We start from the raw sequence: 15,597 nt of genomic DNA, 5'->3' as shown, positions 1-15,597 counted from the left end.
AATTTGTGCAGCATTCTGCAGCTGTGGAATCAAACCAAAAAGTGAGCATTTTATTCAAGGTCAGAGCTGGAGTTAGTGAGCTCATCAGTCACATAAGTGAATAGTATGGGAAAGTTTTTTGCCCCAGAGCCTGAGTGTAGCAGCCAATGGCAGATATATCACTCTGGCATAGGAGGATTGGGCAGAAGGGCTTCAAATCCCACCATGGCAGTTTAAGAATTTGAATTCAGTTTTGAAAAAAAAAATCTGGAAATAAAAAGCTGATATCAGTACAAGTGATCATGAAGCTATTGGATTGTCATAAAAACCCAACTGGTTCACTAATGTTCCTTAGGGAAGGAAACCTGATGCCCTTTCCTGATCTGGCCTGTGTGGGAGTCTAGTCCCACACTGATATGGTTGACTCATAATTTCCCCCTGAAGTGGTCTGCTACAAAGAATAGACTGCAGCAGTTCAAGAAGGCCCACCACCAACTTCTCAGGACAACTAGGAATGGGTAATAAATGCCAGCCTTGCCAGCACGCCCACATCCTGAGAATGATTTAAAAAAGGGAATATGACTCATTGCAGGTATTATCCCAGGCAGTTGATACACTACAACAGAGGCAGGTATCTGGGCATGTCAAGGAGCAGTACCCAAGGAGGCTCAGGCTGACTGGAGAGGCAATGACTTGAGATATCCCTCCTGTTCACGAAGAGCTTCAAAGAAGTCAACCATTTGCAGTGCACCAACAGTGGCAGTGGAGCCCTTAACGCTCATGGTGCAGCATGTACTATCTCCAGCGTAGCATTAGCTTTTTCAATCTTTATGTTTCCTCCACATTTCTCGTCTCATCTGTCGAAGATACAGACTCGTGCTGAAGTATGGTTAGGAAGGCGCTATTGGCCCTCCAGCACCGCACCCATGTGGCCATTCTGCAAGTCTAAGCCTAGACAGTGAATGTCAGCAGGCTGCTTGACAGAAGAGAGCATCATAATTGAACTTGATCTCATCCACACAGGCACACTTTCTAGCAGGGCTCACTGGCTAGAATCAGGAGCAGAAAATCTGGCTAGCTTTCTTCTTCTCCAACTTAGGGGTGCAGAGGCCAATTGTAGCATCTCACTGGCTGAGATCAACTAACTCAGTGAATTAAATTGCACCTTCTCTGGTCCATATACACCATGCAGTGCACTTCTGTAGGGTAAGAAAATTCATCAGGACAATCAATTCGCAATCCTTTCCTTCATGATGCAACCTCATGCAATGCCTTCCCCAACAATTGGTAATATGGGGAAGGGAGGAAAAGAAGAACAAATTCTGTGACCAATTTTAGAAAAGAACTATAGGAAATTCTTATCAACTCCATAAGTTAATCAAGCAAGTGCAAGGTGTCCATGGTTACCCATGATGCATCACTGAGCAAATGCAACTGACACACCCCTGATATGCCCCAGCGTTCTTCACCATCAAGAATTTTTCAAGGACAGCAGCATGTTCTTACTTACCATATCCATAAGTAACCTGTTCATTAGAGCGTCAACCCTTTGAGAAAAGAAATACTTCCAGGCATCTAATCTGACATCTTGTCTACATATTTTCTAGGCATGTCCTTTAGTCCTATCACAATCTATTTTGAACATCTTACCCAGTTCTACTACATCTTATTCTATCATAACTTTAAAAAATCTATATCCTATCCCCAAGCTCTCTAATCTAAAAGAATGAAGTTTATCCTTGTTGCCCTTCTCTATACCCTCTATAAAGCAATACATATCACCAGATGGGTAGACCCTAAGTGTGGATGTACCAATGCCTTATATAATCTTATTTACCCACTGAGATTTGAGGAGAACTCCAATACTTTTTAAATAAAAACAGAGATAAATAAAATGAACAGCAACATATACAATTGTTGCCACTGATTGTGTCACTATGCATTTTGCCATTTACAGAGTAAAGCATTTTGCAAGATACTTCACCCGCATGACCCAACCCCTTTTTAAGGCTTTCCCAGTGAACTCCATGTGTTCTTGCAGGATAAAAACGTATGCTCACAGAAATTCAGGGAAATGCCACAGCTCTATAGAGTGCAATAAAAGGAAAAACTCTCACTTTGAGTTAAAGCCTCACTGGAGACAGGCACAAGAGCACTTCTGAATCGCACTGGGATTCTCTCCCCAGTGATTCTGTTTGCTATTCACTTCACACAACAAAACAGGGCCCATTTTTCTTGCATATTCATTCATGAGGGGCTGCTGCTTGCATGCTGTTAACTTGCTGATGACAGCTTAATAAGGTCCTCACTTTGTGTTTCATCCCAATGAGCTTGTCAAGCTTTGTGTGGCAGGCTAACCTTTCCTTTTTTTTCAGAGGAAGGGGCAGCGGTGTCACTATTATTTAGAAGAATGAAGGACTTTTGAGAGACTACGGCTGTGACAGATTGCACTGAGATTGTCATACATATAAAAACCTACAAGATTCTGGTTTCCTTTATTAGAAACATAGGTGGACAATTTATCCTAGAAATAAAAAATACAAACCACGTTACAATAGGGAGGTTTAACAGCACCATGTAAATTCAGTAACTTTGATTCTATAGGTCATTTCCTTATTCAAATATGATTAGATACTGTTTTCAGAAACAATCAGGAGTGACTTGAAGAGGTGCAAATTCATTTTTAAAAAGAACTGCTGCCTGCAAAGTGTAACTTTCTTTGTTGTATGTGAAGGTGGGTAAAATTCTGAACTGATTATAAAAAATATTCTGTTTTAAAATGATTATCAATAGGCAGCAAGCAGTGAACAAGCTGGAATCTCAGCAGTCAGGCTGAAAATGACTTCTGTAAAAAGGGGTGTTTTGTCTTAAAAATAAATTTCAGTTAGTGCAGGGAAGGTCACAAGGATATACATAATGGGGGGAAAATTAAATTGTTGGTTGTAAAATAAGAGATTTGTGAAATGTCAGCTAAAACAATTTCCTCAAACTGCTTTTGTTCTTTAATAATTTGAGGTCGTTTTATTAGATTACAATCTTGTTTTATACACGGGTTACAGGCAGAGCTCAAGTCCTTCACAATCTTACTTTATATCTTTTTTAATCAATTCACTTATCTATTTGGTTCTGACAGACTGTGTATTGATGCTAATGGACTATTTTTGTAGCATGTTTGAAACATTTGATTAAAATGCTTTTTTCCCCCTAAATATGTACGGTCTTCTGTAGAATTTACCACAAATGTGAACATTTGGAAACACTAAGATAAATTGTGTACAATTCTACAGTAACAATCCCAAACTTTAGGAAATGACAATGATTGGGGGTTGGGTGGTGCACAGGCTGTGCGTGAAACGCACAAATTGCCCTTACTAACAATCAAGTTGCCAATTTAGTATCTGAGATACTGCAAGGAAACTGGTGTTGATAATGGAAGTGTCACACTGATGAAGTAAGCAGTTCTGAGATTGGGGTAAAGGCACATTGTTGGGGTCGAGTAGAGGAAGTTTTACTCTGCATGTAACCATGCTATAATTTGACCCCATACTTGACACTGATGCTAGGTGTAAACAGTGGGGAAAATACCCTCAATTTGATAAACTTAAAACTGACCATCGCTCAAAATAATTTGTCTGAGATTGTTAATAGTTTCTGATTCTAATTTTTTATGAAGCAACTGAATTCATGAAACAGTTAAAGAGCAACATTAAGATTACATGGGGTTGAGTTTAACTGTTCCCGCCCATTTTACAGCCCATCTGATTGTCCTTTCCATTGATTGCCGCTGTTCCTTTCCCACCCGGCAGGAACAGTTAAACTCGACCCCTATGTTTTGGAAGTGAAAAATCCTTTGATCTGATGACAAATTATTTTCCTACCTTTAAAGGTTTCGTTACTAATGTGATGGGACATGTCATAAGGCAACAAATAAATTTAATCGTGAGACTATATAAAGTACCAGTATTTCCAAGGAATCCAGTACTACCACTTCAATTTAATTAAGACATTTGGTTTCATTAACATCTGTTTTTACTGCAATGAAAAATGCTCACATTTATCAGCACTTTATGATATAAACACATTAGCAAGCAGGTTCCAGTTTCCAACACCTGATGTGGTACTAAGCCATACAGACCAGAATTCTCAAATTCAATTCCCAGTCCAAAGATGTGCGGGTTAGGTTGATTGGCTATGATAAATTGACCCTTAGTGTTAGGGGGATTAAATACGTGGGGTTACGGGGATAGGGTGGGATATGTGATGGTGTAGGGGTTACGGGGATCGGGTGGGATATGTGTCGGTGCAGGCTCGATGGGCCGAAATGACCTCTATCTGCACTGTGGGGTTTCTGTGATTCTGTGATTCTGTGCTAAATTGACTGATCTTAATTAGGGCAGCAATTTAGGTGCAAGTTAGCCTCAGTTCTCCTAGTTTACGGAGAGGAAAGTTAGCTAGAGTTCCTACTTGTGATCATTACCCAGTGACTCCTGCTAGAAACTATGCAGGTGTGGTCAGCTGGGCTTGGGTACGACACCCTACATAATTGAATAGCCCTACCAACATGCATTGCCTGAGGTCACACATGAAGAATGGTCACTTGAGCGAGGTATTAGAGGGCTGACACTATCCATGATTTGTACTTTCAGGAGAGATGGGGAGAAAATTGACAAACAAGATGAAAGGGTTTGATAAGGTAGACGTAGAGAAAATATTTCCACTTGTGGGGGAATCCAAAACTAGGGGCCATAAATCTAAGATAGTCACTGATAAATCCAATAGGAATTCAGGAGAAACTTTTTTACCCAGAGAGTGGTTAGAATGTGGAACTCACTACCACAAGGAGTGGTTGAGGCAAATAGCATAGATGCATTTAAGGGTAAGCTAGATAAACACATCAGGCAGAAAGGAATAGAAGGTTATGCTGATAGGGTTAGATGAAGTAAGGTGGGAGCAGGCTCATGTGGAGCATAAACGCCGGCATAGACCAGTTGGACTAAAGGGCCTGTTTCTGTGCTGTTAATTCTATGTAAAAAGCCCCAGATACCATGTTTTGCTAATCAATAATTATATCCCAGCAATATCACCAGTACCTGTCTGTTTTCTTCTATAGATCAACTTTGATTAAACAGCTTAACATGCTGCTTTTCTTGTGTTTTTTTCCTCCCGATTGATCCCTTCCTGCAGCTGTATGGTTATTGTTACCAGGACAGCGATGACATCGCAGACACATTGACCACTATCACAGAGCTTGGGTCTCCATTAGAGATGATTCAGCTTCTACAGACCTCATGGGAGGAGAGATTCCGAGTAAGTAATGAGGGTCTCTGGAGCTTTGAGCGGGAAGGAGGTGGGGGGCGGGGTAAGAAAACATGCTGCAAAGCATGGAAAGAAAAGGTCTCAGCCACAAAAGAATTTTGTTTCCTAAACAATTTTTTTTCACTGGAATTTTAAATCTTGCTTGGTAAACAAGGTAGTCTTTTAAAATCTTCGAATTAGTCACGAGCCTGTTAGTCAAACCAAGCTGATTTTTTATCTGATTAAGCGCAATGAGATAATCTCTCTTCTCTCTTTTTGTTTAGCATTCTTGGGTTTAACATTCCAATTAGCGCAACATTTAAAATAAAATAAATGCTTTTCTATATCTTTCTTAATGTATCTTTGTGATACATGCTTGTAATTACTGAACTTCCTCTTGTCAGAGGTGTAGAGCCTCGAACGTTGTGGAAAAGCCCCCAGAAAGGGACCAGCCTCAAACACAACAGTCACTTTGGGAAGAGACATGTATATGTTACACATTTCATTTTGTATTTAACATGAATAACATCTCTCATATTCATTTCTTTTACTCTGCCTAATCTGTTTCATTTTCAAATGAGCGTTTTGGGAATTTTCAGGAAAAACAAAAGTAAATTTAATTTGCTTTCTTTTTTTAAAAAATGAACCTTTTTTTTTCTCTTTCTCCCCAACATAAGTCTCCTGTGTTCTCAGTCAGGATGGTAAGTCCGTCCAGCATACAGACATTAGTTACCCTTCTGGGAGGCACCCTTCACTGGTACAGGAAGCTTCAGCTGGTGCTTGTGAATTTTCTTTATCTGCCACCCCCAGAAGGCTTCTTTCTGTGAGACCAGCGAAATTTGGCCTCCTGAAGACCTCAGAAGCAAATGTGTAGCCGTTTTATTCAGCATTCCAGTGCTCTGATGTTATAGATTGCAGACTACCCTGCATTTTCCATTCATTTACTAATATTTCTAACAAAAATTGAAGAGCTCCCTCTTACTAGGTTAGAGTGGATTTTCTGGGTTTCTTTCCAAAGTAGGTAAATGTAAAACCATACAATGGCCTATTCCTTCTTTAATGTATTATTTTGTTTCCCAGGAAATGTTAAGTAAAATGAATTACAAGGTACTAAATAAATCAAAGGGCTCAGATACCTGAAATTGCACCACTGTCTTAAATTCGCTAAGATGTTTCTGTTCCTGTGTGTAATGTAAACATCGTGAACTTTCCTCTGTTGCTGTGCCATATTTCAATTAGTGTTTGAAGATGCCAAATTATATAAAAGTGTGATGTAAATGCACAGCTTGGTACAGTAATATTACAGAGCAGTAAGTCTCCGGTCCAATTCTCAGCCTGTGCAGAGTTAACTAATCTTAGTCAGGGCAAAGGTTGGGGCTCCTGGGTTAGGGAGAGAGGAAATCAGTCAGACTTCTTGCTTTTGATCACTGCCCAATGTAGACGTATGGACTTCAAGCGAGGACAGAATCAGACTCGGCTGTATGTCCTACATGGTTGAATAGCCTATTGACAATTAAAGAGTAGTCACTTGGGTGAGATGCAGACTGGTTCTCCAGACAGTGCCTCTTTCTGGACTATGCTTCCACTGTGCAGTGGCATGGGGAACTGCATTCCAGCAAGAGGCATTGTTTATAGGAACAAAGGGAAACTAAAACTGAATGTATAGGTACCTGAAGGCTCATTAAGTCTAAGATGTAGGACCAGCTGTGTTAGCATGTTAGCAAGTTATTCTTTATATGCAGCCAATTTCAATGGAACTCCCTACCCTGTATATATTATTAACGGAGAACAAGTGAAGCTATATTTTACTGAGCTCTGTCTTTCGAGTTTAAAAAAAAAACTGAAGCAAATTGTATGAAGTGTACCTTGTGCTATTTTCATTGCAGATATGTTTGAGTTTGATACGTTTATTACACTATTTGGCCCATTCTCCTCTTGGCTCAGTGACATTGCTGGACTTTCGTCCTCGCCAATTTGTTATCGTTGATGGTGAATTAAAAGTGACGGACTTGGATGATGCCAGCATCAATGAAACACCCTGCTCAAGCAACAGTGATTGTTTTATGGAGTTTCCTGCCCGAAATTTCACCTTAACCTGCTCCTTGGAGGGTAGATGTCAAAGCATGAACGAGAAGCGGAATCTCTACAATGCATATAGGTAATTGCTTCTTTCACTGCTGAACGTGTCAGTAGAGCTCAGATTGCAACCACTGCCATTGTCAGAAACTGACTATTTGTCAGTTTCATCGCTATGCAAAATTGCTTTGAAACTGCATTCCACTTTGTAAAGATCTTGTGTAATTGACTTCGTTCTGTGGTTCTCAGAAGGGATAATATGTCCAAACACGATACAGTCTGATATGCACTCGGTGTTTATTATGACAAGAGAAGAAAAGCAATGAATAGTGAGAGAGTTTGCAATGATCCCAATGTTTTAACACAGTTCAGTCACAATCCAGACAACAACAAAAAAATGGTCATATGCGAGCACCAATTCATACTAATCTTTACAGATAGGTGCAGTTTGCTCCATTTAATTCTTTTCAGAAGCATGCACTCTGCACAAAATAGCATTTAGCCACTAACATGAGCACTGCTATGAGGCAGATATACAAGTTGGGATGTTACAGAACAAAAACCGGAACAAGATTCTGTGGGATGTGTGTGTAGAATTTCAATGCACATGACATGAGTTGAACTCGCATGTGATATGTAGAACATGGACATGTACGTTTTCTACCATAGAAACTGCTGTCAGTTGTTCTCACTTTCTTGCATTGTCACAAAACGGGATTAGGCACATGGTGAGTTTGAAGGGGGAATTGAGAATGGTTTCTGTTTTCAAAATTGATAATATTGCTCAAAGGTCACATCTCTCTGTGCAACATTTCTGAACAGTTTGAGAGAAATAAAAGTGTATGTAAGTCCAATAAACACTAATTTACCTACTGACTAACTGAAGATGCTGTGTTACACTGTAATGAACAGCTGTATGTGATTTGCTGTTATCCCTGGCCTCTCTCATAAATGGGTGACAGTGCCAGAGACTTGAGCACATAAGCTAGGCTGACACTTCAGTGCAGTACTGAGGGAGTGTTGCATTGTTGGGGTTGCCACCATTTGGATGAGATGTTAAAACCGAGCACCGTCTGCCCTCTCAGATGGACGTAAAAGATTTGAAAAAGAGCAGGGGAGCTCTCCCAGTGTCCTGGCCAATATTTATCCCTCAACCAACACCTAAAGCAGATGACCTGGTCATTTACTTCATCGCTGTCTGTGGGAGCTTTCTGTGCGCAAATTCCTTACTGTGTTCCCTACATTACAACAGTGACTACAGTTCTAAAGTACTTAATTGGTTGTAAAGCACGTTGGGGCATCCTGAGGTCGTGAAAGGCAATGTATAAATGCAAGTCTTTTTCCTTTTTAATTTTTCCTTTGAAATCCTTGCACAGTGCGAAAGCATCTGCTAAGTCCAAATGAACTGGACTGTGCTGAAGCCCAGTTTAAAGACTAACCCTTGCTTTATTTGCTGTTTGTTGTTTGACTATGCTTACTGCACACTATGTCATCATGGCGCCGATTTTCAACTCCCACCCGCCTGCCCATTTCTCGCTTGAAAAACGGGCGGCCGACAATTGGAAATCAGAGGGACGTCATGATCGGATACAATTTTCAGGCAGGCCTGTAAATGGGCAAGCAGCCCACCCACCTGGAATGAATGGAATGCTGCTTAAATACCCAAATCGGTGTCTCACGCTGGTTGTCGAACCCTGACTGCATTTTTCAGGTACAAACGGGCGAAGTGTACACGTTGTCTCACACACACGCTCTGCCGGATTCTTTCAGGCGTTCTGCAGCCTAACCAATGGTCCTTAAAGAGACTGCTGGAGGCCGCTCACAAAATTGCTCAGGAAACTTTTAATTTGTTTGGTGGGGCCAGGAGGAGCAGAGTGCTTCCTGGGCCCACAAAAAAATCTCTGACCTGCTGCACGTAAAATTGGCAGTGTGGATCGGTCGCCCATTATAGAAAGCACCCAATTTTTAATTTCCATTAATTTCATTGGAAATTGAAATCGAGCGGCTTCTATTACAGTGGCTGACCCACAATGCCAGTGTCACACTCGGGCGGCAGGTTGAAAATCTATATCCTAGTTCATTCTCCTGCATATGCTCTTGTGAAACACAGCAGGGACAGGATACTCTCAGCTTTGCTAACTTCTGTAATTTAATAAAGTTCAAAAATAATAGAAAACATTGGAGATGAAATTGCTCTTTGGCGATAGTGTGAAACGAGTGATAGCGAATCGACCGCCCATTTTGCACCCCGCCCGAGTGACTGCAACAGAAAAGAAAATTGGGCGGTTTGTAAAACAGGCTGCTGATTCGCTATCGCCCGTTCTGTGGTTTCACCTAAGACCAATTTTAACTGCACTTATTTCTAAAATAACATTAGCAGGGTATCTTTTGAATAAGCTTAACGGGGATGCTCAGTAAAATAATGAGGGCGAAATTCAACTTCGGTGGGAGCCCAAAACAGGCCATAGTGGATTGGCCTGATTTTCCATTGACTTCATACCACCAATTTTGTGCCGCTGCCGAAGTTGAATTTCACCCCCAATGAATCTAAGCTCACATCTGTGACCAAGCCTAAACCCTAACTTTTAGCTAAAATTGATATCCTGTTAATGGGGTGTAAGAATCAGAAGTGGGAGTGGAAGAAAAATGATAAATCTCTTACCTATTAAAAATATGCCTAACGCAGCTCAATACTTTCTCCTGTTGCAGGTTCTTCTTTACTTATCTCTTGCCACACAGTGCCCCATCAACTCTACGGTCACTACTGGATACTGTAGTGAATGCTACAGGTATGAAATTGAAATGTTTATTACAACTGGCTTCATTCTGTCTGAAAGTTTCAGTTTACATTATGTAATTTTAGAAATAGTTTGACAAGTATGGCACCCGAATTCTGTTATTGCAATAGAGTAGGATGAAAGCTGTAAGTAACTAGGGTACTTATAACCACATTGGCCTTCCCAATCCTGACAAAACAGTCAACTATATTAGATATGTTTAATTGATTTACACTTAATCATATGAACCGTTTAACTGAATATATTTCTATGCACAAAAACAAACCACTTATTGCCATGAATGTTGTTTTGATTTGTCTTTAATGTAGAAAAAAATGTTCCAAGGTGCTTCACAGAGGCATAAGGAAAAAATGGGCATTGAGCCATAAGCAAGAAAGAAAGAAAGACTTGCATTTATATAGAGCCTTTCACGACCACCGGACGTCTCAAAGCGCTTTACAGTCAATGAAGTACTTTTGAAGTGGAGTCACTGTTGTAATGTGGGAAACACGGCAGTCAATTTGCGCACAGCAAGCTCCCACTAACAGCAATGTGATAATGACCAGATAATCTGTTTTTAGTGATGTTGGTTGAGGGATAAATATTGGCCAGGACACCAGGAATAACTCCCCTGCTCTTCTTCGAAATAGTGCCATGGGATCTTTTACGTCCACCTGAGAGAGTGGCCTTGGTTTAATGTCTCATCTGAAAGACGGCACCTCCGACAGTGCAGCACTCCATCAGCACTGCACTGGAGTGTCAGCCTAACTTTATGTGCTCAAGTCCCTGGAGCGATTAGGAGAGATTAGGAAGGGAGACCAAAAGTTTGGGCATAGAAATGCATTTTAAGGAGGGTCTTAAAGGAGGTGAGGTTAGTGCAGTGGTGAAGAGGTTAGGGGGGGTAATTCCAGAGTGTGGGGCATGGTTACCAATGGTGGGGCAGAGGGAGGGGGCGTGCACAGGAGGCTGGATACAGAGGAGCAGAGAACTCAGGGATGGAAGTAGAGTTGTAGGGCTGGAGGAGGTTCCATAAATAGGCAGGAGTGAGTCCATGGAGGGGTTTAAACATAAGACTGAGAATTTTAATTTTGAGGCAATGGAGACCAGTGGTTAACTTATGCCAGTGAGGACATACTTTGTATCAGAGGCGAAAAGCAATGGCTGTCTGACAGAGAATGTTATTCATGTCTTTGGTTGGGACTGTTTCAGTAGTGTGGGAGGGGCAGAAACCCGATTTGAGGGATTGAGACCGGGAGTCTTCACAGGTCTGTATGGGCAGCAGAATTAACCAAGTAGAGAAATATAGTCACTTGGAAATTAAAGTGCTTCATTGTTTTTTGTGGTTTTCCTAACATTTCTTTACAGAAAGAACAAACTAGGAATTGTGATGAGTGATTGAACCTCCAACCATTTCAATGGATATTTTACTGTTTATTTAATAAATTCCATCTTTCACATTTCAGAGAGCACTATCTTCATAATTGCCTTCAGCAGCAACTTTATGCAATTAAGAGGATAGTGTAGCCTGCAATATGAGAGATGTATTGGAATAAGGAAGACTGTCCTCACAGAAAACACTGTACAAAACACTGCTCCCGTTGTGTTTTATTGTTTGTCTTGTCTTTATGTGAAAGCAAAGACAAAAACAGAATTTGAGACTCGTACCTCTTTCTAAGTATCCAACTAGGGGATTAGGCGGTGGATCAATCCCAGTGCTGTACATGTTGTGCTCCAGGAACAAACTAGGTCTTCCATTTATAGCTGAAAGGAATTTGCATGTACTACAGGGTTACATACAAACAGAAGAAACAGCAAGGGATTGGACAAGTGGAGAAAGTTATTGTAAATAATTAGATTTTTGAAATAACAACAGAACATGTTGGAAACACTCAGCAGGTCAGGTCGCATTGAGGAGAGAGAAACAGAGTCAACGTTTCGGGTCGAACCCTTTGTAGATTTTTGTATTGGTTATATAGACAGATCAGTAAATCACGCCTGCTTTTTTATGTTATGCTGCAGCTGGGTTTAAATTGTTGCAGAAAAAAGTTTTATAAAATTGAATAGTTTCACCAAACCACTCACCTGTTCCACTTTAATTGTCTCATCCAACATTAAATAGCATTACTAAGAAGAGCAAGGGTTACCAAGCTCACAAAATAGGCTGGTTTGTAAGTTTTACAAAAACCCAAACTCCTGTCCCAAGTACTAATCTAAATCCTACCCTTTTAACACATTGTAGGTGAGAGCTATGGGCTTTACCAATCTATAAAGTTTGGGTCCTGTTTTAATTAGATGATAAAATAAAACTTATCTACAGCTATTTATTCTCATTCAACATTGTTTTTAGCTCCAAAGTGATTATATAACAAAAATATGCAACTTTCTACCTGTATAAACTCCTTTGGAAATGGTCCGTTCAGTAAATGGATCCTGTGGATTAGATATAGTCTTTCTAGTACTTATCAGTTCCTTGGTATTTCAAACAATACTTGCTTACAGCAAAACAGGTGCAAACTTGTTTCATTCTTCACAATGTAGTCATAAATGCATCTTGTCACTAATGTCCTGACCTCCTGCTGTGTGATGCCACAGCAAAAAGGAAAGATTAAGTCACTCCTTCCACTGGCACACACGCTGGTACTTGGGTCTAATGAAAGTAATCACATTGGTCTCAGCCAGGTTTCGAGATGGAGAACCGTGGGATGTACCATTATGGGGGTGAGGAAGAAGGATGCTGTATTTTTTTTATTCGTTCATGGGACGTGGGCGTCACTGGCAAGGCCAGCATTTATTGCCCATCCCCAATTGCCCTCGAGAAGGTGGTGGTGAGCTGCCTCCCATGGTGCTGTTAGGGAAGGAGTTCCAGGATTTTGACCAGCGATGATGAAGGAACGGCGATATACCTCCAAGTCAGGATGGTGTGTGACTTGGAGGGGAACTTGGAGGTGGTGGTGTTCCCATGCGCCTGCTGCCCTTATCCTTCTAGGTGGTAGAGGTCACAGGTTTGGGAGGTGCTGCCAAAGAAGCCTTGGCGAGTTGCTGCAGTGCATCGTGTAGAGGCTTTGGGGAGTCAGGAGGTTAGACACTCATCGCAGAATGCCCAGCCCTGACCTGCTCTTGTTGGCACAGTATTTATGTGGCTGGTCCAGTTAAGTTTCTGGTCAATGGTGACCCCAAGGATATTGACAGTGGGGGATTCGGCGATGGTAATGCCGTTGAATGTCAAGGGGTGGTGGTTAGACTCTCACTTGTTGGAGATAGTCATTGCCTGTCACTTGTGTGGCGCGATGTTACCTGCCACTTATCAGCCCAAGCCTGAATGTCGTACAGGTCTTGCTGCACGCGGGCATGGACTGCTTCATTATCTGAGGAGTTGCGAATGGCACTGAACACTGTGCAGTCATCAGCGAACATCCCCACTTCTGACCTTATGATGGAGGGAAGGTTGTTGATGAAGCAGCTGAAGATGGTTGGGCCCAGGACACTGCCCTGAGGAACTCCTGCAGTGATGTCCTGGGGCTGTGATGATTGACCTCCAACCACCACAGCCATCTTTCTTTGTGCTAGGTATGACTCCAGCCAGTGGAGAGTTTTCCCCCGATTCTCATTGACTTCAGTTTTACTAGGGCTCATTGATGTCACACTCGGTCAAATGCTGTCTTGATGTCAAGGGCAGTCACTCTCACCTCACCTCTGTAATTCAGCTCCTTTGTCCATGTTTGGACCAAGGCTGTAATGGGGTCTGGAGCTGAGTGGTCTTGGCAAAACCCAAACTGGGCATCAGTGATAGGTTATTGGTGAGTAAGTGCCGCTTGATAGCACTGTCGACAACACCTTTCATCACTTTGCTGATGATTGAGAGTAGACTGATGGGGCGGTAATTGGCCGGATTGGATTTGTCCTGCTTTTTGTGGACAGGACATACCTGGGCAGTTTTCCACATTGTCAGATAGATGCCAGTGTTATAGCTGTACCAGAAGAGCTTGGCTAGAGGCACGCCAATTCTGAAGCACAAGTCTTCAGCACGACAGTCGGGATGTTGTCAGGGCCCGCAGCCTTTGCTGTATCCAGTATGCTCAGCTGTTTCTTGATATCACATGGAGTGAATCGAATTGGCTGAAGACTGGCTTCGGTGGTGGTGGGGACCTCAGGAGGAGGCCAATATGGTTCACCCACTCGGCACTTTTGGCTGAAGATGGTTGCAAATGTTTCAGCTTTGTCTTTTGCACCCACGTGCTGGGCTCCACCATCATTGAGGATGGGGACATTCATGGAGCCTCCCCCTCCCATTAGTTGTTTAATGGTCCACCACAATTCACGGCTGGATGTGGCAGGACTACAGAGCTTTGATCTGATCCGTTGATTGTGAGATCATTTAACTCTATCTATAGCATACTACTTCCGCATTTTAGCATGCATGTAGTCCTGTGTTGCAGCTTCCCCATGTTGGCACCACATATTTAGATACACCTGGTGCTGCTCCTGGCATGCTCTTCTGCACTCCTTATTGAACCAGGGTTGGTCCCCTGGCTTGATGGTAATGGTAGAGTGAGGGATATGCCAGGCCATGAGGTTACAGATTGTGCTGGAATACAATTCTGCTGCTGCTGATGGCCCACAGTGCCTCATGGATGCCCAGTTTTGAGCTGCTTGATCTGTTCTGAATCTATCCAATTTAGCACAGTGGTAGTGCCACATAACACAATGGTGGGTGTCCTCAGTGTGAAGACGGGACTTTGTCTCCACAATGACTGTGCGGTGGTCACTGCTACCAATGCTGTCATGGGCAGATGTATCTGCGACAGGTAGGTTGGTGAGGACGAGGTCAAGTAGGTTTTTCCCTCCTGTTGGTTCTCTCACCATCTGTTGCAGGTCCAGACTGGCAGCTATGTCTCTCAGGAATCAGCCAGCTCTGGCAGTAGTGGTGCTACCGAGCCACTCTTGGTGATTGACATTGAAGTCCCCCACCCAAAATACATTCTGTGCCTTTGCTACTCTCAGTATTTCTTCCAAGTGGTGTTCAACATGGAGGAGTACTGATTCATCAGCTGAGGGAGGGCGGTAGGTGGTAATCAGCAGGAGGTTTCCTTGCGCATGTTTGATCTGATGCCATGAGACTTCATGGGGTTCGGAGTCAATGTTGAGGACTCCCAGGGCCACTCCCTCTCGACTGTATACCACTGTGCCGCCACCCCTAGTGGATCTGTCCTGCCGGTGGGACAGGACATACCCGGGGTTGGTCGTCGCCGTACGTGTCTTCACACTGTTCCCTTTGGGGAACTGTATGAAGTGGTGGAAGGATTTCTGGCCGCGATTAACACTCCTTCCGTGACCGTAACCATCTTCGCACCAGCCATTAGGGTGGTTAGTCCTATGGTGGGCACGGACGCAAGTATCCCACTGGATGTCAACCCAGAATTTAGAGCCGGAGCTCCGACTCCACTTGCCGGGACTGTCTGGAGCGGGGTTC

At 42.5% G+C, this 15,597-nt stretch overlaps 1 protein-coding gene across 3 annotated transcripts in view; it reads left to right on the top strand.

Moving 5' to 3' along the window:
• pkdcca (protein kinase domain containing, cytoplasmic a) overlaps nt 1-15,597 on the top strand; it is a 65,070-nt gene that overhangs the window by 7,272 nt on the left and 42,201 nt on the right. For all 3 annotated transcript variants that reach the window (XR_015076564.1, XM_085980777.1, XM_085980776.1), the window contains exons 2-4: nt 5,164-5,286; nt 7,161-7,432; nt 10,060-10,139. Coding sequence is in view for 2 of the 3 variants with exons in the window: in XM_085980777.1 (XP_085836903.1) it covers nt 5,164-5,286; nt 7,161-7,432; nt 10,060-10,139 (475 nt within the window). In the remaining variant the exon portion in view is untranslated. The remainder of the gene's footprint in view (nt 1-5,163; nt 5,287-7,160; nt 7,433-10,059; nt 10,140-15,597) is intronic.

Source organism: Somniosus microcephalus, chromosome 3, assembly GCF_052327205.1.
Source record: "Somniosus microcephalus isolate GS21.2 chromosome 3, FLI_Smic_1.0, whole genome shotgun sequence".
NCBI classification, from domain to species: domain Eukaryota; kingdom Metazoa; phylum Chordata; class Chondrichthyes; order Squaliformes; family Somniosidae; genus Somniosus; species Somniosus microcephalus.
The sequence above is the reverse complement of the archived record's forward strand: the minus strand, read 5'-3'. Positions and strand labels throughout refer to the sequence as shown.